Genomic DNA, 25,929 nt, shown 5'->3' with positions numbered 1-25,929 from the left:
AAGATGCAACATTACTTAGTACAGGGTGGAAAGTAGAATTGATTCTGTGTTTTATGTTTTTGCTCCCCTTTCACTTCCCATCTTGGAGACAGAGACTGACCTGGTATTTATCCATTGCTGCATGTTGAAATAATTTATTATAGTCTCATTTTGTGCAGGTAAAAACCTGGCATGTTCACAGCACTGTGTAAGCTTTAGAGATTCGCACTAGCTCTATATTTAGCAAGTATACAACATGATAAAACAAAAATTTCGAGGTAGAATTCGTAAAGACACTCTACATAAAATACTTGTGCAACATTCTGTTAAGACTAAACAAATTTGCCTTTAAAAACATTGGAACACACTCACTTTTTGACGATTAGCCCATTAATCAAACCTTTGGTTAACTGATATCCTGTTGGACTAATTATTGCTCTTTTGTGTTCTGTGCAATAGTTTCTAAAATGGCTATTCAGATTTATAGCAAGTTAAATCAAATTGTGCTCTAATACATGAATACAGTTTGACTCTGCCAGGAACAGAACTTCTGCAAATTAGGTCATTTGGTTTGAAACAGGTAATAATGCCACTGTTTAAAGTAGCCCCTGCTTACATTTGCTCATTTTTGATAATTTTGATCACCAACTGGAACAGTAACATGTTTTTCTCAGATGAAAGCACACTGTTGCAGCCATTAGGAATTGATATCTTACACCACTATATTTAGGAGGAGCTTTGATTTCTGTGGTATCCAGCACTGAGGTCATTACTTGTAAGCATTTCTAAAAGACATAAAAACAAGAGATAACCTCCTCCCCTCTCTTTGTTCCTCATTTTCAAAACCACAAACTGTTTCTAAGATAAATAAAACAAAACAAGACAATGTATAATATTTGGTCAAATTTTTCCACACACAGTCCCTGCTATATCTCCAGAGTCTAAGAAACTATAAGTCCTAATTTTTATATTTTAGATGTTTTACATGTACTGACCTATAATTAACAGCTCCCTACACTCTGACTTTGGTTTTGATCAAAATCTTGTCTGCTTGTTTGTTTCTATCAGATATGTGGCCATAAAAACATGATCCCACATGACAATTTTTACAGGAAGAAATTCATCACTTGTTACAAGAAATAAAAAGAAAACATAATGTTCAGAAGCAGAATATTATTTTCAAAATGGAGTTCAGATAAGGGCTTGATATGCTTTTTATTTTTAGCTTGGGTGTCTTATGTGTTTTGACTGATACAACACATCTTGATACATTGTCAACAATGCAACACAACAGAGATAAACTATTTTGCCAAAAAAGATCGAGTCACCTCTCCAAATTATTGAACTTAGATGTCCGGTCATTTCCATTTGGAAGAACTTGACTAGAACAAAGCTCTGACCTCAAAAGACAGAGCACTTTGGAGAGCAGTGAGAAACAATGTCCTAGCCCAGGGGTGGGCAACTCCAGGCCTCGAGGGCCGGACTCCTGCAACTTTTAGATGCATCTCCACTTCAACACACCTGAGTCAAATAATGAGGTCATTAGCAGGACTCTGGAGAACCTGACTGCACTTGGGAGGTGATTCAGCTGCTGGATTCAAGTGTGTTGGACCAGGGAGACTTGCAAGAGTTGCAGGACACCGGCCCTCGAGGACCAGGATTGCCCACCCCTGTCCTAGCCCTTCTTGTCCAACATCAGAGTCTGACCTCACCAATGTGCCACTACATGCAACATTGATTTTAGATATATTCTTACAAGTGTGTCTTGTAAAATCAACATGTTTTCATCACGACTTTCTACAATTGATGGGAGTAGCGACCATATTGAAACTTAGAGCCTTACAGACATTCTTTGGCTTTCCAAGTGGAAAGTCGTACTTTAGGGGGTTAAGGGGTGTTCCAGCTTATCTTTCCCACCCGGAAGCCAAAATGGGATGTACCATAACTCCACAGAACCTCTCTCAAAAAAAATCTGTATATTTTGCTTCCATTATGGTGCTATTCCTAGAGAAGATCCACAAACGCAAACATGTGCAATATGTCTCTATTACAGAGAAAGCAGAGATATTACTCCAGCTCATATGTGCTGTTTTTGTCCAGGGGTTTAATGCAATAACTAATTCATAACGTCTCTAAATATAACATGCATATGAAGAAAGGTGAATGAGATATATATGTTTGTCAAGGTAGGATGGAGAATATTATATGAGAAAAGGTGATAGCAAAGGCAGTAAATATTTGAAAGTAGCATACACTGCTTGGAAACTTCATTGCATTAACTCTTATTTTTAGGATTGCACACTCAACATTGCAGTTCTGTCAATATATCTCCAAAAAATATATAGAGGTTTGAAAATGTACAAAATTAATAGACATTGAAAATATGCACCCACTCCACCACCCAACTCATATGGTCAGTTAATTTGTCAACAATCCCCAGTTACATAAACTGTTACAGTGATGCTGTTAATCTGATAAGGATAAAATAAATACTGTCATACTTAGAAGTTCTGCCTAAGCAGTTGTCAATGGCATCCCAGAGTCTTCATCTGTCTCCAGAAGAACATATTCCATGTCCTTATATGAGTGACATAAATTCTTCATTTTCTATCCTTTCTGATGTCTTTTTTTTGTTTCTTCTTTTGTCTGTCGCTCACCACCCTTTCAAACAAAGCCACCACTAGTGAGGAGAAGATATTTCTGGTCCTTTCGGGCCCAAAGCATGTGTTTTTCTGCGCAATCTCAGGCCAGTCGTCTTGATGAAGTGCCTCCCCCACCAGGTCATTAAGGCAGCCCTGGGAAAATTATGTTTAATGTTCGAGCTGCTGAATTCATAAATCTTTTTTTTTTTTTTTTTGCTTTGCACCTGGCCCATTTATAATAGTGCTAAATGCAATGGTCTGCCATATTTTATGAGGGCAGTAAGACCCTGTACTTCTGTGAACTGAAATAATTCGGTTAATACCTGTCAATTCATTAGAATTGTCCAGCCTCTTCTTGGTCTAAATGTTTGCATTTGTGTCCTCACGTGGAGCCGACAAACACACCATCTTTGCTCTCCCTGTATTGTTCCTTCTTTTGTCCTAAGTTGTATATTTTGTTCATGCCATCATGCAGCTTTTCATTTGCTTCATGTGTTCTGATTCATTTCTGTTTTTTATGCTTCTGTTTTTGTAATGTTGCCCAGCCATCAGGATTATGCACCTGAAATCAAGTAAGGCAAACCTGGAAGGACCCTTTTTCCGATAATGTCATCTCTCATTTCCACCTCCGTATGAAACAAAATCAGCACCAAAATTCCATTTGGCTACCTCTGAATCATTAACGTGATTAATAGCGGGGCACTCACTCATGCTGAAGGCCGCATTAGTGAGCCCACAGTACTCCAGCCTTAGATACACTATGCCTGCAGATGTGACAAGCAAGATAATGTTTAACCGGTACCTGTATCTTCCCGGTGCACTGTATGGATGTGTTAGTGCTGTAATGAAGATATGGCACTCACATTTGTCAAGTGGAAACTATTTTCTATAACCACATAAAGGCTCTATTCAATATGTGTTTATAAGTGATGGGTCACAGTCCAAGCTGGAGACACTTTTCTCCTGAAAGGAAACCTTTACATCTGCTGAGTGAAAATTGAAAACGATCATCTAGGAACATGTTTTTAATGCATGAATAATTATCTACGATACGTGGGAAGACAATTTGTAGAAAGGACATCTCAAGAGAATTTGATTCCAAGTATCCCGTTTCATTTCATTATTAATTCATATGACGTCAATTCACAACAAATGTCCTCTCTAATTCAAAATAATCCAAATCATTCTAATTCAGAATTACATATATTAAGAGCAAAGATCTGACAACAGCAGACAGGAAGTAAATGACTTCTACTCAACAAGAGGAAACCATTAATAGAACGAGGCACAACTTTGACTGTCTTGGGGTTAAGAAGATAGAAAAGAGATGTTGAAAAAAGGTTTGTGATCTTACAAACACTTTCAGCGTATGTCTTACAGGCTGAAGAATATCATCGACATTACAGCAGCAGTGCTGCTGCCCACACATTACAATGATGATCAACCAAAAACATTTTCACGTTCAAAAAAAGAAAAATGCATCATGAGCAACATTTAATCAATCACTCATGAGTTCTTATAAACTTTTACTTACCTAACGTCTTGTAAAAACTAGCTGTACTGCAGTTCTAACTCCAGTATGGAAGTAAACAGCGAAGAAATGAACTCAGCCATGTTAATTTCTTTGTCTTCCCTTTTTACTATGACAAAGTTTTTAGTTTTTTTGCAGGGCAAAGCACTTAAATGTGTCCAGGTTATGTAAAATCATTCTTGAGTTTAACTGTGATATACGTATACCACCACAAGGGGCAGTACTACAGCCTTCTGCTCACACTCATCAACCTGATGAACAACACAAACATTCATCACGCTGTGTATTTTCAATAAAAATTAATATAACATTTCCCAATATTAAAAGGGGGTTATTTGACTATGATTCTTGTTTACTTTATAATCTCATACAGCACATCCAGAGATTACATACACTCTAATATCTTTGCTATTTTTTATTGCATTAATGTAGAATCTAAAGTCCTTACAAAGTGCAAAAAGATTTCAAATGATTGTGGACTGTTTAGTGTTATTTTTCACTGAGTTATTCATTCACAATGAATGAAGAATAATTTGACCTGCTGGGAAAAAAAAAAAAAAAAAACGTGTACACTGTCCTGTATGGTAGACTGAGACATGAGTCAGTTATTATTCTCAACTCGGCATCACTACTGCTGGACACAGTGTGTCACCAAAATGCCGAAAGATTGGATGTTGAGGGAAAAAAGGCAACTTTCTCTACACGGTGCCCTGGCACAGAAAGAGATCTCCTTATTATCGAGGGACTTCATGTTCTCGAGAACTTTTACCTCAGATAAACCCTCGTCTTGAGGAAGAATTGGTGAAACACTTGTAAAAACCCTAAAACAGTAAGAGTTCAACATGCAGCCTATCCTGGTCCCATCAACTGAAAATACTGTATTGCTTACTCTCCCTCTCATAGTAGCTATAGTTGTACATATGTATTTTTCATGACGTCAACAACATGGTTCTTTCCCATCAGTTCCTTCTCTAATTCATTTATTTTGTGATTCTGTGTACTGTTATAGATCAACAGTATTTTGGTATCTCTTACAATTCCCTCCCCCTAATCTCAGAATAAGGTTCCCGAGAAGTCTCAAATGCAGTTGCATAAAATTATTAGATGTAAAGGAGTTTTTAATTTGACTGCATGGTTAAATTTCAGATCATGGGTGATCGGGGCCATCGCCTTACTGTGCCTTCTTGGATTGACCTGGGCCTTTGGCCTGATGTACGTCAATGAGAGCACCGTGGTCATGGCGTACCTCTTCACCATCTTCAACTCCCTGCAAGGGATGTTCATCTTCATCTTCCACTGTGTGCTGCAGAAGAAGGTACTGAATTGTTCTTTTAAGTTGTAATGAATCCTTACGAATTATCTGGAACTATATCCTCGGTGACCGACGTTCCAATTTTCAGCAACAGGATTAGATGTTTTCCTGACGTTGTGTAGCCTTTGCTCCAACCCCGTGAAATGTCAAAGGAAAAAAAACAACTTGTGTCCTATTGAAAGAGGATTGCATAAAGTATTACCAGGAACAGATCATTAAATTAATATGAAACTTTACAAGATTTTTTTTTTATGTAAACATGCTTTGCCTGTTTTTGATTATTTTCTGCAGGTGCGTAAAGAGTACGGGAAGTGCCTGCGTACTCATTGCTGCAGCGGCAAAAGTGTGGACAGCTCCATTGGCTCTGTGAAGGGCACCGCGTCTCGTGCTCCAGGACGGTATTCTTCTGGGTCACAGGTTAAAACATTGTTATTCTGTTTTTTCTGTAGGTCTTTAGCAATTTTATGAAAGGTTATTTCTCTCAGTAGTTCTGTTGAACTCTACTTGTCACCAATGTATTTATTAGCACTTTATTCATGTAATAGAGTTAGAGCCCGGGAGTCAATCATGGATATTACAGAAAAAAAACCCAGTTGATTTCAGATGCTCAAAGGAATCATTTGTACAGTGGCAGTTTGCTGTAAATATACAAGAAAGATTTCAAAGAAACTGTTTGCTCGTGTCTCAAAGTGATAGATAGGAAGTGGTAGGTAAGCCAAATCCCCGTAAGTGAAACCAGCCAGCCTGATGTTTTATTTTTTTTTATCAGAATAACATGTCTGGAATCCACACTGACATGACATGAAGACTATAACAAAATTTTTGCCTCTAGCTCAGTAAAGAATTTGTCAAATCTCAGAAGAATTTTGCCAAGACATGTTTTTGCATGCAAGTGCTGTGTCTCTGTGTAAAGTAAATTCCTAATGGATTCCTCCCACATTAACATCCACTATTGCATGAATTGCCAGGAAAAAACGATAACCAAACATCTTCCCAAAGAGTAATTTCCTCTCAGTGCTGCATCATAAATAGTCCTTAGAGTTAAGCATGCAGTGGCATCCCACGATACGAGCAGGATTCTGCATATAGATCAAAGCATTTCATTATGCACACTGCTTCAACAAGAAGGCTGCAACCTCATTCTCGGCTACCGCATACATGGAAGTACTCTGAAAACTCTCTCCAATGAATGTGTAATCAGCAAAGTACAGCTTGACCCACAGGATACGAGGTCTTCAAGTTTTTGTCCTTGCGAAATCATTTTCAGGCAATCTACGTCCCAATAAATAGGTGTATAACATGATAATCAGTTCCACTGTGCCAGTGCATGTTCCTGTTAAATTAAATGCGCTATCTCGAGTTGACACAGGAATCGTTTATTCAGTTTTTTTTAAAGAAAAACACATTCTGGCTAATGTGAAAGAGAAATAAAAACAGGAACAGTTGCTTCAGTGCAATTTGATATGCATGGAGGTGGCAATGACATAATTAAGCTGACACATAGCTGTGAAGTGTTAAGGGAGCCAAAGGGTATTCAGAGTTAAGGCGGATAGTTGAGTTCCTTCACGGTGAAAATACAGTATGTGGAGTGATACCGAGCAGTCAGTATCTCACCCAATGTGAAAACAAACTAACAGCAAGACCAAATTACCACCATAGTGCTAAACTTGAGCTCAAACTTTCTCAGCTAATAAAGCCAATATTTTATTATAACCAAACTGTTTGCTTTTAAGAATTTTTTATTTTTTTTTTACTTTTTTTATCTTCAAATATGTTAAAATGTGTTTTCTCTGACCATAAAGCTTTTCTGGTGGCAACATTCTAACTAATTTCTTTTGTGCAAATTGGAATTACAAAAATAAAACTTGCTTAATGGAAACACACCGATTTTGAAAAACTCTTTTTTTTTTAATCAAAAGTTTTTGTATTAGGATGCGAGGATTGTTCAGCCGTGTCAAAATATGTGTATTTTGCAAAACTGCAATGGAAATACTTTTTGCGCATCACACATTTCAGAGCAGCTTATAGGCAGCAGCAACAATTCACAGCCATCTTGTCAGAAATGTCAAAAGTTGAGCATGTCATATGGAAGAAATGAACACATAGCTCTTCTGTAAAATTGCTGACATTCCAAAAACCGCTGCATACGCAGCCTCTCCCAAATACGCAGTTTTTGTATCATGTCATTGTGTTCTGTGATAGCTGATCGATGATGAGCTCTTGTGCTGTGGCTGAAATATAAATATATCTCATGTAAGTATTTACATCTGTCACTGCCATAAGTTTCAATGACTTTTTGTATGAACAGACCTATTCACCTGTGATTTTAATTGAATTTCTTAATTAATGGAAGCACCGTGATTGTGAAATTGTGCGTTTTTTGGCATTAGCAGAATATAGAAAAGGCTTTGTATGTAGATTTAGGTGGAAGAGTGAAAAGGTACTATCTCCAAATTGTTCAACTTGACCTTCTGGTAGCAGATATTTGAAACTTAATTAAGTTGACTTAATAATAAGAACTTCTTTTCCCTATCCATCCAATTAAAAATCATCTTATATTTACACATAAATATTTTTATACAACCATAAAAAGTTGGGGGTTTTTTGCTCATGTTAGTTTTTGGCAGACTCGCATAACAGTTTGCAACTTTACACAGGAACAGTTTTGTCAAGTTTTGCACAAACCAATTATTTTAAAGTTTCATTTTAGTCCAAAACCTAGTTCTGGGTTTCAATCTTTGTCTCCTTTTCAGCAACATATTAGCTTGAGAGTTCTGAAAATACTTAAACTAGATATATGATTGTTTAGAAAGGGTGCAATAAAACTATAAGTTCTGTCATGATTGCCATAGAAGACCCTCTCAATTTGGTCGTAAAACCTACAACCAGGTGCATCAATAATGCATGGAAATACTGCATTAGCACAAGTAGAGCCAGTCCAGTTAAGTCATCAAAATGAGGAAGCTTTATTTAATTAAAAGATTGCAGTTGACCTCTATTGATTAGGAAGATTTATTTAGCTAGGACCCTTTAACTCTTATATAGAACAAGATCCCTTGAGTGAGTTGTAAGTTGATGCTTGAAGATGGTGTTGCTCTGGTGGTGGAAGGTCAAGTAATGAAGTGGCAAAGACAAACAGATAAAACAGGAAAGGTTGTTGTGTTTAAATGGGGACTGGTGATCTGCACATGTGTCAGTAGATAATCATAAGAGGCTTTACTTCTCAGAAAGATTTTCTGCATTCATTTGAAGTGAATTTAGATCTTTTCTTTTTGGTTTGTTTTTGTTTTATTTCCTTTTTAACCAGGTAAACCCCGAACATGTCCCGGGGGAGGTGGGGGACATGGAGTCTGAGTGGACCATGTTCCGTGCCTCCATTGTCGAGGCGGCCGATCGGAGCTGTGGCCGCAAGGTTGTCGGTGCCTGTCGCGGCGGCAACCCTCGAACCCGTTGGTGGACACCTTCGGTGAGGGATGCCGTCAGGCTGAAGAAGGAGTCCTATCGGGCCTTTTTGGCCTGTGGGACTCCGGAAGCAGCTGATGGGTACCGGCGGGCGAAGCGGCATGCGGCTCGGGCGGTTGCTGAGGCAAAAACTCGGGCGTGGGAGGAGTTTGGAGAGGCCATGGAGAAAGACTTCCGTACGGCTTCGAGGCGATTCTGGTCCACCATCCGGCGTCTCAGGGGGGGGAAGCGGTGCAGCACCAACACTGTTTATAGTGGGGATGGTGTGCTGCTGACCTCGACTCGGGACGTTGTGGGCCGGTGGGCAGAGTACTTCGAAGACCTCCTCAATCCCACCAACATGCCTTCCACTGAGGAAGCGGAGCCTGGGGACTCTGGGTTGGGCTCTCCAATCTCTGGGGACGAGGTCGCCGAGGTGGTTAAAAAGCTCCTCGGTGGCAAGGCCCCGGGGGTGGATGAGATCCGCCCGGAGTTCCTTAAGGCTCTGGATGTTGTAGGGTTGTGTTGGTTGACGCGACTCTGCAATATCGCATGGACATCGGGGGCAGTTCCCCTGGATTGGCAGACTGGGGTGGTGGTCCCCCTGTTCAAAAAGGGGGACCGGAGGGTGTGCTCCAATTATAGAGGGGTCACACTCTTAAGCCTCCCTGGCAAGGTCTATTCAGGGGTCCTGGAGAGGAGGGTCCGTCGGATAGTCGAACCTCGGATTCAGGAAGAGCAGTGTGGTTTCCGTCCTGGTCGTGGAACACTGGACCAGCTCTACACCCTCAGCAGGGTCCTGGAGGGTGCATGGGAGTTCGCCCAACCAGTCTACATGTGTTTTGTGGACTTGGAGAAGGCGTTCGACCGTGTCCCTCGGGGAGCCCTGTGGGGGGTTCTCCGGGAGTATGGGGTACCGGGCCCTTTGATACGGGCTGTCAGGTCCCTGTATGACCGGTGTCAGAGTCTGGTCCGCATTGCCGGCAGTAAGTCGGGCTCGTTTCCTGTGAGAGTTGGACTCCGCCAGGGCTGCCCTTTGTCACCGATTCTGTTCATCACTTTCATGGACAGAATTTCTAGGCGCAGCCAAGGTGTTGAGGGGATCCGATTTGGTGGTCTTAGGATCTCATCTCTGCTTTTCGCAGACGATGTGGTCCTTTTGGCTTCATCAGATCGTGATCTGCAGCTCTCGCTGGAGCGGTTCGCAGCCGAGTGTGAAGCGGCCGGGATGGGGATCAGTGCCTCCAAATCCGAGGCCATGGTCTTGAGCCGGAAAAGGGTAGAGTGCCTTCTCCGGGTCAGGGGGGGTGTCCTGCCCCAAGTGGAGGAGTTTAAGTATCTCGGGATCTTGTTCACGAATGGGGGAAGAAGGGAGCGGGAGATCGACAGGCGGATTGGCGCAGCGTCTGCTGTCAAGCGGGCGCTGTACCGGTCCGTCGTGGTGAAGAGAGAGCTGAGCCAAAAAGCGAAGCTCTCGATTTACCGGTCGATCTACGTTCCCACCCTCATCTATGGTCATGAGCTTTGGGTGATGACCGAAAGAACGAGATCGCGGATACAAGCGGCCGAAATGGGTTTTCTCCGTAGGGTGGCTGGGCTCTCCCTTAGAGATAGGGTGAGAAGCTCAGCCATCCGGGAGGGACTCAGAGTAGAGCCGCTGCTCCTTCACATCGAGAGGAGCCAGTTGAGGTGGCTTGGGCATCTGGTCAGGATGCCTCCTGGACGCCTCCCTGGTGAGGTGTTCCGGGCACGTCCCACCGGGAGGAGGCCCCGAGGAAGACCCAGGACACGCTGGAGAGACTATGTCTCTCGGCTGGCCTGGGAACGCCTCGGGATTCCCCTGGAAGAGCTAGAAGAAGTGGCCGGGGAGAGGGAAGTCTGGGCCTCCCTTCTGAAGCTGCTACCCCCGCGACCCGACCTCGGATAAGCGGAAGAAGATGGATGGATGGATGGATGGATAAACCCCGTTGAGATCTCAATCTCATTTTCAAGGGGGACCTGGGCAGACTTTACTAGCTCAATACATTTAACATACATGCACACTACATGTTTTCTTTCAGTAAAAGTGTTGAAAACATTGTTTGATTTTCCTTCCAATTCACCAACTTTGTGTTGGTCTGTCACATAAATTCCCAATATCACAACACGTGGGAAAATCTAACGGGTATGAATACCTTTGAAAGCTACTGTACTTGGAAGGTATACAATTGCAGAAACTTGGTCAAAGCTTAAGAAACTTAGCATATTAAATTCCATCTCGCTGCCTCTGGTCTTCTCTGAGCACTGACTAATTTTGTACCTCTGACAGCTCATAGGGCAAATATTCTGATGTGTTCTGGCATGTTGTTTGTCTCTGCAGAGCCGCATCCGTCGAATGTGGAACGACACAGTCAGAAAGCAGTCTGAGTCCTCTTTTATGACCGGAGACATCAACAGCTCGGCGTCGCTCAACAGAGGTATTTGGTCCTGCAGGAATTACTGTCATTAATGATTCCTTCAGCCTTTGGTTTCTGCTAAAAATATTCAAACTGAGATTTCTTTTTGACAATACAAATGCTTTCCTCTTTACATGATGCAAGGTTTTCACAGGGTTCAAAGCATTTTATAATTCAGTATCTGAGGCAAAAACTTAGACGCATCAGTTAAACGTCATGGCAACTCTGTCATTTCTCAGTAGTTTGTCTTAATTACATCAGACAATGCCCATGTTTCTCAAAATATATGTTTTATTCAACATCTTAACACAATTGCAGCATTATGTTTTTGAAGTTAGACATCCAGATTCACAAGAAGTGAACTCAACTTATATCCAATGAAATTTCAGTCAATCAGTCAAACAAACTATTTGTGGAGTGCAACAAAGTCTTTAGTACAGAGTGGGAAGAAAACAACACACATTTAGACTATATAATAGGTTATTAAGCTAATCTAATATGACAGGAACATTGAAACAAAAATAAATAAATATAATTAAATATCCATCCATCCATCCATTTTCTGTTCACCCTTGTCCCTAATGGGGTCGGGAGGGTTGCTGGTGCCTATCTCCAGCTACGTTCCGGGCGAGAGGCGGGGTACACCCTGGACAGGTCGCCAGTCTGTCGCAGGGCATAATTAATTAAATATATGTTAAAAAATAAAAAAAACATAGCATATGCTTTTAAATAACCAATCCATAAGTTCTAGCTAATTTAATATTTTAAGAGATAGAGGACATCCAGTTTGGGGGAAAAAAAGCACATTATCACATAATGCACAGCCTAACAAAAAAAAAAAAATTACATTCTCTGTGTGGTCACAAGGTTGCATTAATTGTTTTGTAGCATCTTATCTTATTGATAAAAGATATATTGGACTGCAGTGGCTCTCCAGGGGGGTTAGTGTCTGAACTCTGTGGTGGCCAATCCATGTGTTGAAAATGATGTCTCATGCTCCCTGAACCGTTCTTTCACAATGTGATCTGATGAGTCGTGGCATTGTCATCTTTGATTATAGCTGCGCCATCAGCAAAATATATATCGATGAAAAATGAGACTTATTCATTCATCATACTTCTGTAGTTGTCTAGTTGTTTTGGGGGGGGGGAGGGAGGGAATATTTGTTGCTGAACGTCAGGCAGATGAGCTGATGTGACCCCAGACCGTAATCCTGATCCTACTTGCTTGTACTGACAGATGACATTATGGGTGCATCACTGCATCCGCGACTTTCTGTATCCTGGTGTGCTGGTCACACTGGGACACGGTAACCCTAGATGCATTAGACCGTATGTTTCTTCTTTGTTTTTTACATTGTTTGAGCTGCAGAAGTTTAGTCTTTATGTATCTGAATAAACTAATTTATTTCAATCTGGTCTAAGTGATTTTTCTAGAACTACACAACTATTTATGCCCAAAACTTTATATTTTCTATAAATTTTGTACTTACACGCATTTGATTTCAAAAAATTAAGATGTATACATGCCAGATTTGTCCCGACACACATTTCTTCTTTTTAAATCAGGGGGGTACAACCTGAGGCTCCAGAGCCATATGTGGCTCTATATATTTTCCACAATGGCTCTTTATAACTCTGGCTAAGATAGTAAAAAAAAAACAATAACATGAAAGTTTTACATTTCCCAAGGCATGTTATTTTTCTCATTAATCATTAGTCGGAAGCTTTTTTGTTTGTTTGTTTTTTACATAATTTTCCATAAATAACATTCTATAAAAGAATTTTATTTTTTTTTATTTTATTTTACTTTAAAACCTAAAAATAGAAATAAAATGTTCACTCTTCAAAAATGACAACCAATTTCTTACCATATACAGGTATATCAAAAAAGAGAAATTATCCTTTTTTATTATAGGATGTGCTTTATAGTTTAACAGTATTGGCCTTTGTTCATAATAGTATGAGAGAGAATGAAGAAGTAAATGTCAGGAATTGAGCCCCATATTGCATCTTCGAGGAGTAAGTGACTCTGTACTTCGTACTACTTTACCTCACACCAACCCGTTGGGGTGCATCTAAGTTTCAAACATACATATTTTTTAAAATAATCTTCATATGAAGCATTTCTTTGTTTATAAAAAGTATTATAAACTTAATTTAGTGTGAGATTATGTTACTGCAATAAAGAAAATACAAATATTTAAGGCAATAGGCCAATATCTTATTTTCAATGTGCTGTACCGCTTTTTTGTCTGCCTCCACTGTAAAAGCGGTCCATACAACCAAACTGTGCCGTACCATTCTTGAACCCCTTTCAGTTGTAGGTCCATAGGACAGTAGTTCAGGGCATTCAAGGTGGAGCAACTGGCATCACACAACACTCTCCATTGATTGCTGGACAGAAAAAAGTTACGTCTTGTAAAAAGCACCAAACATACAAGTCTGTAATGTTTGTCGCTGTGTTAGCATGACGCCACATTAAGCGTAGGGATTTAATCCTGCCTGCTCAGTGAGAGCACAACTGGTTGTGAAAATGCTCTCCTGAATGCGCCAGATCATAAAATGGCTTAACCGAACCACACCGACCCATGCTACCCCATTCAGTGTAAACGAGGCATTAGGGAAGATTGAGCCATTATATCAGAAAAAGAGTTGTATAACAAGCTAAAAATTTATTTCACCACTTTTATTATGAGCTAAAGAAAAAAAAAGTAAATGAGGAGTATTTTAGAGCAATGCCTTTGACAGTTACAGTCACTGAGTTCACTTCAGGGCTTCTCAGCTCAGAGAGGAAAAACAGACACCAGACTACATCTGACATCAAGCTGCAAACGCCGCTCTCGCTGGCATGCCTCCCTAACACTCTCGGCAGTCATCACATCTCTTGATTGAAGAGCTCCGGTTCCACACTGCTCTCTCTCTCTAAATTCACTCTGGGCGCTCGCTCGCAAAGACGCTAATGCATAGTTACAATGATGGATTAATGTTCGACACAGTGAGGAAGTGTCATGATCTCTGTAATTAGGCGCTCAGCTCAGCATCGCCAACAGACGTGACTGTTATCAATTGTGCAGAGGCTGAGGAGAGAAGGTGGACGTGAGGGTTGAAGGTCAGGAGTTGGGGGGGATGAAGGTAAAAAATAAAAAAAGGTCTACACAGATCTTCCATAAAGACAAAAAGCGGAGGCACCAATTATTTATGGCTCCTTACCAGGTTTTGAGTGATGGAGAAAACCCTCAAAGTAGCTGTAGAGCATGTCGGATAGTGCGCTCTGCCATCGCAAGCACCATCAGGAGCAGATGCAAATAGAACTGCACTCATGCGTGGCTTTTCTTGTGTGCTTATTAAGGAATTATGTGTTGAGGAGCAAATATTTCTTGCTGATTTGGCCTCTGCAGTCTTGACGCTCTGGCAAATTTTGCCCTCTCCCCCGCGTCCCACCTCAGCTCAAAGCACCAGAGAATGAGCTCACAGCTGACGCTCCTTGCTGTGCTCCCCTTGAAAGCAGAGTTGTGCAATCATTCCGATGCCGTCGCACGTTCAATTTGTCTCAGTATTCAGGATTATAACTGCACAATTAGTGCAATTTCTTTTGGTAATCTGTTTAATTTCGACGCAGACACATTAAGCTGGGGATTGGTCATTGTGGGGATTGAAAAAGGAAGGCTGGTTGTTTGTGAAGAGCACTGTAATTAGGGCAAGCGTCACTTGCAGCAACAAATTACTGTTTCTTAGCTTTTTTCCCCCCCAATCAAAACAACATTCAGTTTTCTGTGCAAAAATAATAACGTCTACTTAATACTTAAATCAAGCAAAAAGAAATCTTACTTATACTACAAGACAAAATTAAACAGGACGTTATGATTACATAATAATTTATTTTACTTTGTTTGAGGATTGCCAAAGTAAAGGGGAACTCGCATAATAACATAAGCAATCATAGTGTTTTGCAATAGTCTTCACACCCCATGAACATTTCCACACTTGTCACTTTGCAACCATAAAGTATTTCACAGGGATTTTACATTTTCTGCAAATAAAAATCTAAAAAAATATATTGTTTACTTTTCTTTTCAGACCCTTTACTCTGGAAATCGATTGAGAAATCCCCATGTTGGTGAACAGAGTTCACTCATTCCCAGGGTCAAATCAGAAGCACTTTCTCAGGAAGTTATTCCCCATAATGACAAATTTAGCTAATTTGCAATGTGACTTTACGTGACTAGTTGTAAAGATATGTGGCAAGGATAGACCCAAACGCAGAAAGGTGGTTGACAGTTTAATATGAAGAGCATTTAATTTAAAGTCCAAAGCCTCTTACAGAAGGACAGAAGTCGTCATCTGACAGTGGACTGCAACACGTGCAAATCCAGCAAGACTTTGCTGTACACCTAACCTGGCAGATCGTAAATTGACAGCCAAGAAAAGATTCAAACTAAAGACCCATATTAACAGTGGAGGAGCTGCGAAGATCCACAGCTCAGGTGGAAAAATGTACTCACAAGCCAGTTATTAGTTGTGTTCTCCACAAATCTGAGAGTATCAGAAAGATAGCCATTGTTAAAGAGTGGCATAAGTAATGCTGTTTGAAGTTTTCCCTAATCCACTTAGGTGAAACTGCATGTTGAAGAAGATTTTCCATTCAGATTAGACCAAAACTGAACTGTTTGTCCTGCAAAACACATATGAGGCAGGAAATGACACCCTAAACACACCAGCGCCATAATGAAACATGGTGGCAGCAGCATCATCCCAGGAAGATGGAAGGGGCTAAATACAGAATAATCCTGATACTTGATAGGGGATACAAGATCAGTTGTGTCAGAAGGGCCTGGTCAAAGTTCAGATCTAAATCCAATTGAGAATCCTAAGGTGAGACAGATAAAAGTTGTTCATGAAAAAAATCTGAATGTGTCAAGCAGGTAGAAACATACATCAAATGTCCTGCTGCTATAATTGGACGTAAAACAGTATTGAGCTGAAGATGGTACACATACCGATTTTCTTTCTAAAAAAATGAATAATCTAAAGCATGTATAATTTTCCTTCTTCGGTACTTTGTCTTGCTCTTTTTCACAAAATTCTGATACAATATAAAGAAGTTTAGGGTGTAATGTGGAGGAAAAAATGTCAATAGGGTTTGAATACTGAGGCAAAGTTCTTTTTGTGATTGTGTTATTTAAAAAGTAAAATAAAACCTTTCTCACATGGCGTGACAGATTGAGAGCACAGAAGACAACAGTGCTCTGCTGGAGGATCTAATTGCTGTGTACTTGCACCTTGGATAAAGGATGTTTACCCGCTCTTGCAGAAGCACACGCATGCATCACCCTCACAAGTCCTGCATTTGGCTTCTTTCACGATAATGGTGCCGTATCGTGTTGACAGGAGCAGGAAGGAAATCTTGTAAACAGGAAATGAATCCAGCCTGCAAATATTTTCACCACGCCATATATTTTGCATGTCTTTGAAAGCTTGAAAGTCAATTATTGTTGTTTTTTTTATCATCCGCAAAGAAAAGAAAACAAATATGGTTAATTTGTATTTAAGTTGAGAGCCTTCAGATCCTGCAGCTAATCAGCCGGACTCAGACAGCGAAGGCTGCTCTGGTGCGGCGGTATGTGCACAGGAAACCGATGAGTCACTTGGGCAGCGGGACTCTGAAGACGAGCAACGTTGCTTAACTAGAAAATGAGTCGGGCGAAATGCTTGTGCGAAAAGAGGCCAGGCTGGAGCGAAGTAATGACCAGCTTGACTAAAGAGAAGACAGCTCTACATTCAAAGGGTATTTCAGCAGCAGTTACAAAGAGAATGAGCAAATGCTGATCTTTGCTCTGCAGAGAGAGAGAGAAAAAGGACGCGACACACCACTTCAGCTCAGAAGAATGGCACAGACAGAAGAAGTAATAACAGTGGTGCATCTGATACCTCACTTGTTGAAGTTTCTTTGTAGTGGACAAGCTTTTTGGTTTTACTCTGAACTTTTTTTTAATCACATATGTAAGGGTGAATCTGTGTAAATGTCTAAACCAGAAGAAAAAAAAAACAGCCATTCCTAATTCTACCATTTCTGCCGTTAGATGCAGTGCCCTTTACTGTTATTGGCAACCTTGGCAAAACTGTGTGCAAAAGCCTTGAAGCATATAGCAGATATGGAGAAACCAAAATCCACTGCTTTCCTGCAGTTCTTTTGCAGCGAGCTTTGGAGATTTGTTTTTTTGACCTACCTTTACCATCCTCCTCTTTGTGTGTGGTGCCAAGATAAACTAGGGTCCCTCGTCCTGTCGTTTTTCTCACAGCTGCAGTGGTTGTAGTTGTTTCACTGCCTGATGATGTACTTTAAGGCAAGTGGCTGCTTTCTTGAATTAAAATGAATGCTGCAGCTACTTTTATTTTGCAGGACTGTTGAGGATAGCAGTAACTGCTTTTACAATGATTTTATTAAAAATAGTTCTCCTTTACCACTGCATTTTTTTAAACTAAATAAAAATATCTCACATTGAAGGATGGACTTTTCTAGATTTATGAGTGTGAGAGTAAGACACTGCATTGAAGGAAACTTTTGTAAAGATTTTATACACAATTTTATATTGGTGCAAAGTCTGAGACACTATATGAGAGCTATAGTTGAGTGTCTCTTATGTAACCCCCTGAGAACAGCAGCTAAATATTAACATGGTGAGTTGATGTTTCTAATGGTCAGTATTACTGCTTTAAAATGCCCTTGACTTTAATGCCATATTCAGTTACTGGACATTTAAAATAACTTTACTAAATGCATCATCTCAAATGTATCATCAGAAACGTAGGCAGAGAAGGCGGAAAAAAGTAAAACGGGGATATTTCAGTCACTGGAATGACTAAGAGTTAAATATAGCTGTATGTCTGACATTATAACTACGTCTGGACGATTTTGTCTTCAGAACAAGAAGAAGAAAGCAAAACAAATACTCTGCCTCCAGCTATTACTGTAGGTGGCTCATGCCAAGCAAGTCAGCTTTTAGCTAAATAGATGCACTCTTCCGTGAACTGATTTGTCTGTTTGACTATTGAATTATATTTGAATTTCATCGATATATTAATGATAACATTTTGGCATTTATGGTGGATGTAGCCTGACTTACTCTATTGGCTACATTCTAATATTTTTTTTAGCATATCTTCAATACATTTTATCAACATTCTTACTAATAACTATAATAAATTTGGAAAAAAAATTAATTGTGTTTATAAATTTTTATATCTTTAAATAAATAAATTTGCTTTTCAGTTTTCTATATAGGTGTTTTTGTGGTTTCAGTTCATGGTTATCAACATGTTGTATGCTGCCAGAATGTGAAGCACAAAAAAAAAAAAAACACAACAGCGTAATGGCTGGCATTAACAGTACAATCAACACACTTTTCATCGGCCCCATTAGCCATGTCGGTTCAGCTCCACTGCTCTCATACAGCAAACCTCGCCACCGCCACATTCCTAAAATTAATGATCATGTGATCATTTGGATGTTAATGGATGTCATTGCTCAGTTGCATCTGCTCAGCTAATATGTATGTTCTCATTATTATATATGTACTTATATCTCAACTTGTCTATCTCTCTCTGTTTTCTCTCTATCTCGCTCTGTCTCTTTCTGGCTGCTCCAGGGGCTATGGCTAACCATCTTATACCTAATGCACTCCTACGTCCTCATGGCACTAACAATCCCTATAATACATTGCTTGGGGAGTCTGCTGTTTATAACAACCCTCTGGGCATGTACAACATTGAAGGTGTGCTAGCTTCTTTTCATTACTTACCATTGTGGCTAGAGCAGTGTTTTTTTATTATTATTATTTACTTTTTTTGTGGTACATTGTTATTCCTGCCTTATAAATACGAAAGGGTGTTAACAAATGAGAAAATATATAATTGGATGGATCATAATTTAAGAAAAAATAAAAATAAAAAAAAAACACTGCTCAAAATGTATTGTTTTAGTTTTCAAAGAGCTTAATCACAAAAATCCTACAGACTTGGTTTGCTGTGGGGTTTTTAATGGCGGTGTATTGTGGCATCTGGTTGGCTCATCTCATTCGATTCATGACCAAGGCTCTTCCCTGGACTGTTTTGGCCAAATCAAACTGTATCTCTGAGGAAATCCTTTGAAATGACCCCACAGAAAGCCAGATACATCACCAGTCATTAATTTCAAATGTGCTCCAATGTTATCAGTTAACCTCTTGTGCAATGTCTGCTGTCTCTGTGTGTTTAGTTTTAAAGTTGTGTTGTTCTCACACAAAATGGTTTCCTTTCGATCTTCTTTAAAGAGAGCAAAGAGAAGCAAAGAACATGTTTTTGAGCAGAGATTTACATGCACTCATTATGGGCATGAATGTTATGATTTTCAAACTCCAAGTGTTTTATTTGAACCATTTGTTTTCCAGGGTAGACTGATTATAAAACATAAATTATTTAAAAGATCCTAACTTAATTGCACAAGTTTGAATTTTCTGTGGATTTTCTCTATTCCATTCAGGGGGAAAAATACACATACACAAAACTCAAATTGGGTCTTTCTGGATCTTTCAGCAGAGTAAGAACCTAAGGAGGGAGATAAATCTTAAGAGTGATGGCAAGGAAGTTTCCAGACTCAAAGACTTTGAACTCTTCTCCAAAGACAGAATGTCAAAAATGTGAAAAACTGGCCAGGAAATACAAAAAGCTTTTGTTTTACTCTAAAGCTAATAACAGGTATTGCAATTATTATAGAGAAGGGTATAAATATTTACATTTTTAAACTGATACACCTTTCAAATTGATATTTATTGAGAGATGATTTCATATATACACACTTCTTTGTTTAATAAAAACATGTTTAAATGTTTTTATTAAGTCAAATTTGAATCTATGTTTATTAGCAGTATAAATGATTTTGTTTTGTATATAATAATTGTATTATTTTGTATAAAAGATAATATTTAATTTGTTTCTGGTGTCTCCATTCGACTTGGAGAAAAGCAATGGTTTAAATAGAAAAGCCCCAAAATTATACATTTGCATTAAGCTTCTTTGCCAATGATAAGTGGATGTAAATTCCTGACTGAACTTTCCAGTAAAGACTTTACTTGTGAATATTTAGTTAAATATTCAAAATACAGTTGAAATCAGAAGTTTACATACAGTGAGAAAAAAGACACAGACCCCCTTTTTTTCATTTTCTGAAGATAAATCAGACCAAACATCTCTTGTTTCAGGTCACTTAGAATTACTTGAATAATTTATATTTGATAAGTGATAGAATAAAAAGAGGAAAAAATATGTCAGGGATTTATTTATTAATGAATAATTAATACATATACAGTTTTTAAAAACCATCAACTACTATGCCGTGAAAGATAATAGGACACAACGGTGTCTTCAAAAAGAAGTTATTTTTTTCATCATTTTCCGGCTCCAACTAAATATTGGAGTGCAATTTTTTCCCCCTTCGTCTCTCTGCCGAGCTGTTATTATTTTTATTCCTGCTCTCTGCAGTCGATATGAGATTGCTGCAACTTTGTGAGTCTGTAAAAGTCCTTAAAAGTAGAGAGAAACCCATGTAATGTTCAGATAAAAACTCATGAGAGCTTTGATAAGTGGATAATTTATGTATGCGATACAAGTACTTTGCATTGGAGCTGGTGATGGAGGGCTGTAATTCACTTACAGTGCCACAGATGGAAAAGAAATATCTGGAGGAATGAAAATGCTAATGCATCAAAAGATTTATTGGCACATTTGACACTCAAGGACCTTTGCCCATGTTTTACCCCCAAGGATTCTGCAACGTTACAGCAAAACATCCTTTATATATTTGTCAGGAGATTTTTTATGATGTCTTTATCATGGTCTTTATGGTCCTTTTTCTGCAAGCACACAAAATTTGCATGGTGGAACTTAAGAGTTGCAGTAATCTTCTGAAGCACCATTATGCAGTTTTCTCTTTCTACTTGTCATTATTGTTCTTATTGTGTTTTCTTCTTTCCTTTTCCTCATGCTGTCCCCAAAAGAGCCCTACAGAGAGACAAGTATGGGAGTCAAACTAAACATTGCTTATCAAATGTAATTGACTTTGGCTTTACTTTTTTTTCACTCGATGCTGACAAAGGAATAGTTAAAACGGTGTAAGTCAGTTTGGAAAGAACTAGATCCAATTTGGAAAGCAATACAACATTAAACGTTTCCATTCCAACCCGGATTTGTATGCCTTTTAATGCGCTTAAAAATAAAAGCATTCCAAATACACTATACATTCAGAATAATTCAAATATCTTTAAAGCACACCAGCACAAATTGATCTGTAGCCTTCTTTGAGCAACATGCATGTGTTCATCCCCCAATAGTATTGTTTGGTTTTTTTTAAATTACTCTATAATTCACTTTGATCAAGCCGTTACACTTCAAGAAGACTTGATGTTTCTTGTCAAAATTTTAAGAGGTCAGACTGAGAGCTTGACACGTTTAACAAGCTGGATGGCCTTGTCTGAGGTAGTCTGAATTATAGTCAAATTTGTTTTCTCGCTTTGATGTCAACAGCGTGGTTAACGTGATGAAATATGAAAGACGCATGTTAGTGCACCAGAGAGTAGACTGTCTCCTTCCTGTCAGGGTGGTGGGATTCTGATTTAATGAATATGATTCATTTTGTAAGACATGGCTGGTTAAGTGCAGATGGATGAGACGTAAATAAACTGTGAAAAGCAATGCTCATGTGGTGCCATGTCCAACTTTGCACAGATGTAGTTGCAGAAATATTTGCATTCGCCTCAATATTTTTTTTTTACAAAATGAGGTTAAAAGTTCCAACTGTGAGATGTGAGGGAATTGCATGAATTGTTTAATGTCTGTTTGCCTGCATAAACGTTGAGTTTTGTGCTGTGGTGAATGTTTGTGTTTTGAATCACAAAACAGTGTTTTGTTCTGGTTGTAGAACATCCCGTTCAAAGATTAAGCAAAATTCAGTTTATAAATTTTAACAAGGTAAGTGTGTCCTACAAGTGCATTTCAATCAATTAGAATATCATTATTTTACTTCATTACTCATCGGCTGATGTATTTCAAGGTGTGAAGTAAATTTGATGATTTTGACTAGTTGCTTAGAAGATTAGAATATTTAAAAATTACATTAAAAACAGTTTTGCCATAGCAATGTAGGATCTTAGGAGTCACCCAGCAAACAGTCATTGATAAAAAAGGTTATTGTTAAAGGCTGTTCAAAGGACCATATTTGAGATTATTAATCGAAAGTTAAGTGGAGGAAAAACTACACTGAAATAGAAAATGAATACAGCAGCAGACATAACAATAACCTTGAGATGATTGTGAAGCTTTTTCCAGATTGACTTAGCACCTGCCTATCTGCTTATAGTCAATTTGTTGACCATGCGTGTCCAGCAGATTTGCCTGACTTAAACCACATGTAAAAGATATGATGTATTGTCAAGAGGAAGATGAGAAACATGAAAATCAATTTAATGATTAAAATAAATTTGTACACAATGACTTTCTAATTTATTGAGATGCACAAATTATATTCAAATGCCTTCAAAGTATTTTCTTCTTAATCCATCATCTTTGGGATCTTTTTAAGGATCCCATCAAGACTTAATTTCTTTCATATAAGAAACTAAACTTGTTTGTTGTGTTCTATTTGGCTTTGAAAAAACACCCAATACGTCTTTGGCAGCTGCACTCACCAGTTTTTACCATTCACATTTGTCAACCACCCCCATCCCTCTCCATTACCCCTCCTACCCCGCCTCCCCCCACTACCCATGTTTCTCATTTCAGAGGGAATCCTGAACAATGCCCGGGATACAAGTGTCATGGATACTCTACCACTGAATGGTAATCATGGCAACAGTTACAGCATCGCCAGTGCTGAGTACATGAGTGACTGTGTTCAGATCATCGATCGGGGATACAACCACAAGGAGACCACCCTGGAAAAGAAGATTCTGAAAGAGCTCACCTCCAATTATATCCCCTCTTACCTTAACAATTCCCATGAGCGCTCAAACGAGCAGAACCGGAACCTTGTGAACAAACTGGTTAATAATGTTAGCAATGGCGGCAAAGACAGTGGCTATGGCATGGGCTTGGGAGTGGGGATAGGAATGAATGTTGCGCTTAACCTCGACGATCACTCCACCTTTGGTACCCACAATGATGAAGGCCTGGGTCTGGAGTTGATACGCGAGGAGTCCAATGCCCCGTTGTTACCACAAAGACCGCTGCCAACCCTGCAGGCAGTCGACAACCTTCACAATCAGCTTCAGCAGTCCATGTCACCACCCCTTCCGCTCCCCCATCATCCCTTCTCCTCTGCCTCCAACTCCTCATCTTCTCGAAGGAGGATCCCCCAGGAGAACAGTGAAAGCTTTTTCCCCTTACTCAACAATGAGCATAACGAGGATGAAGGCTCGTCCCCCAGCCACAGCCACCAGAGAGACTCCCTCTACAACAGCATGCCAATGTTGCCTGGCCTGCCCGATGTGTCTGCAGAGTCCACCGATGGCTCCAAGGAGGGTGGAGATGCCAAGAGTCCGGAGGCAAGCTTGGACGACGTTTACTACAAGAGCATGCCCAACTTGGGCTCCCGTAATCACCTCCATCAGCTGCATTCCTACTACCAGCTAGGGCGGGGCAGCAGTGATGGTTTTGTCGCACCCCCCAACAGAGAGGATCTTTCTGCAGAAGAGGCTCACCCAGAGCCCTCACACCTGGTCACCAGCCTATAGGCCCAGAAACCCTCAACAAACCCGTAGTTCCTTTTGTTTCCCAAAGTCCTCTTCCACGTTCACTCACTCCATCTATTGTCGGAAGTGGTAGCCATTGTTTTTAATGTTGTCCTGAAGACTGAGACAGCTTGACTCTCACCTTTACTGACCACAAGCAGGATAAGATTTGCTATAAAAAGAGAGCGGAAGTGACTATCTTTGGTTAGATATTCCAGGAAGTTGATGTTGTGTCCCCAGCCTCCTCCGTCGTTTTGAACCCCTCTCCGGTTTGGTGTGTTTTGTCTCCATCTAATAAGAGACATCCACGGAAAATGTACACCTCAGAGATATAGTCGAGAGGAACCGGACCGTTCCAAAGTCTGAACTTACAGACTTCAACAGAATAAATGGGGAATTTAAAGAAAAAAGGACTATTTTATTATACTTCTGTATCTATATTGACTTTTTGAAATATTTTCTTCCTCTTTGGTGAGTTGCAGCACATTTTGTTTGCTGAAGTGTTCCTCCAAAATAAGAAAAAATGGATAAAAAAATAAATACACATACACTTTGGACATTTGCCATGAAGGAATTAGATTGTATGCTTTCAAGCATAGCTGTTCTTATTTCATTTATTTTATTGTAACATTTGTTAAGAGGGAGAAAAAAAAACTAATGAGAGAATTATGACATATTTCTATGTGACTGTACAGATAACTAGCATTGCACATGATATGCTTTTTCTCACCTTGGTTTTGTTTTGCTGTATTTTGTTCTGGGCGAAACTTTTCTCTGTAAACTTAGTGATTAGGAACAATTTCATTCTGTTGTGCTGACCTCTGAATTTTGCTCTGTATCGCTCTGGTTTTCTGTTATGTCACAAATCTCAATAGAATCAGAAAAACCTAAAGAAATTACTCTCTGGTCGTTCAGGCATTGCTGTGAAACGTGCTTGCTTCTGTTTCTGGGTCAGTTTTTAATTCTTGTTTGAGTTTACTTCCCACTCTTTTTTTTTTTTTTGTTCTTTTACTGTGTAGATAGCAAAACTTCAAGGAGACGGGATTGCAAAATCATAGTTCATAGTGCATTCTGCGTTTGTATCGACACTTGGAAAACAGCTCATGCTTCTAGGACGAGAGGACGGGTCGAACTGAGCCTTGATGTGCACCAGGCACTTGTACAAATAAAGAAAGTTTGTTGTTTTACTTATTAAAGAAAAGAGCTTTTGGAGTGAGAAAAACCAGAGGTGTTTTTGTTCTTTTTCCTCAAGGAGTGACATTTATTTATTTGTTAAATAATGACACAATACTTTTAATAATACAAAGAAATTTGGTCATTGTTTATTACTTTAACCTTTAAAATGTTAATATTTTTAACACATTTTATTCAAACTAAAAAAAAAAAATTACAGAATAAGGTACATTACATACAATGATGGACCTGCTTTCCTGTGTGGGTCATGATTTTTTTTCTATGTAGATGGAAGTGAACATTGATATAACTTAACCGTTACTTTTATTTCCTTGTCTTTCTGTTTTTGCTATGTTCCAAGTTAGCTACTAAATTCAGGCCCAGAAATGGTAGATGTTCTCTGTACGCTGTGATCTGCTATATAACTGAGGAGCTGGGACTTCATAACCTGTACCAAATATATCAATATATTGGTGGTGTAACCAATGCATTCTTGACAGATAGTTTATTTTTAACCTTAATCTGACCAGGAGCCATCAGCCAGCAGGAGCATCTTGGGCTGGCAAAGCAATTGAAACAGAGGTAAGCACATTCTTACACGGGAAAACTTAAATTTAATCTTGTCTTCAGTGCAGCTGCTTCAAGCTAAATCTCAT

General features: G+C 39.3%; 1 protein-coding gene across 13 annotated transcripts in view; it reads left to right on the top strand.

The window, feature by feature from the left end:
- LOC114157487 (adhesion G protein-coupled receptor L3) overlaps positions 1–25,325 on the top strand; it is a 290,896-nt gene extending 265,571 nt beyond the window's left edge. For 5 of the 13 annotated variants that reach the window (XM_028038500.1, XM_028038491.1, XM_028038489.1 and 2 more), the window contains 6 exons: positions 5,299–5,467; positions 5,756–5,881; positions 11,265–11,361; positions 18,989–19,114; positions 21,374–21,391; positions 23,154–25,325. In XM_028038500.1, the coding sequence (XP_027894301.1) occupies positions 5,299–5,467; positions 5,756–5,881; positions 11,265–11,361; positions 18,989–19,114; positions 21,374–21,391; positions 23,154–24,103 (1,486 nt within the window). In that variant the 3' untranslated portion in view covers positions 24,104–25,325. Of the gene's footprint in view, positions 1–5,298; positions 5,468–5,755; positions 5,882–11,264; positions 11,362–18,988; positions 19,115–21,373; positions 21,426–23,153 lie in introns of all 13 variants that reach the window. The other 8 variants (XM_028038499.1, XM_028038498.1, XM_028038494.1 and 5 more) reach the window with 5 other exon arrangements.
- Positions 25,326–25,929: the final 604 nt, after the last annotated feature.

This window comes from Xiphophorus couchianus, chromosome 14 (assembly GCF_001444195.1).
Source record: "Xiphophorus couchianus chromosome 14, X_couchianus-1.0, whole genome shotgun sequence".
NCBI classification, from domain to species: Eukaryota; Metazoa; Chordata; class Actinopteri; order Cyprinodontiformes; family Poeciliidae; genus Xiphophorus; species Xiphophorus couchianus.
The sequence above is the reverse complement of the archived record's forward strand: the minus strand, read 5'-3'. Positions and strand labels throughout refer to the sequence as shown.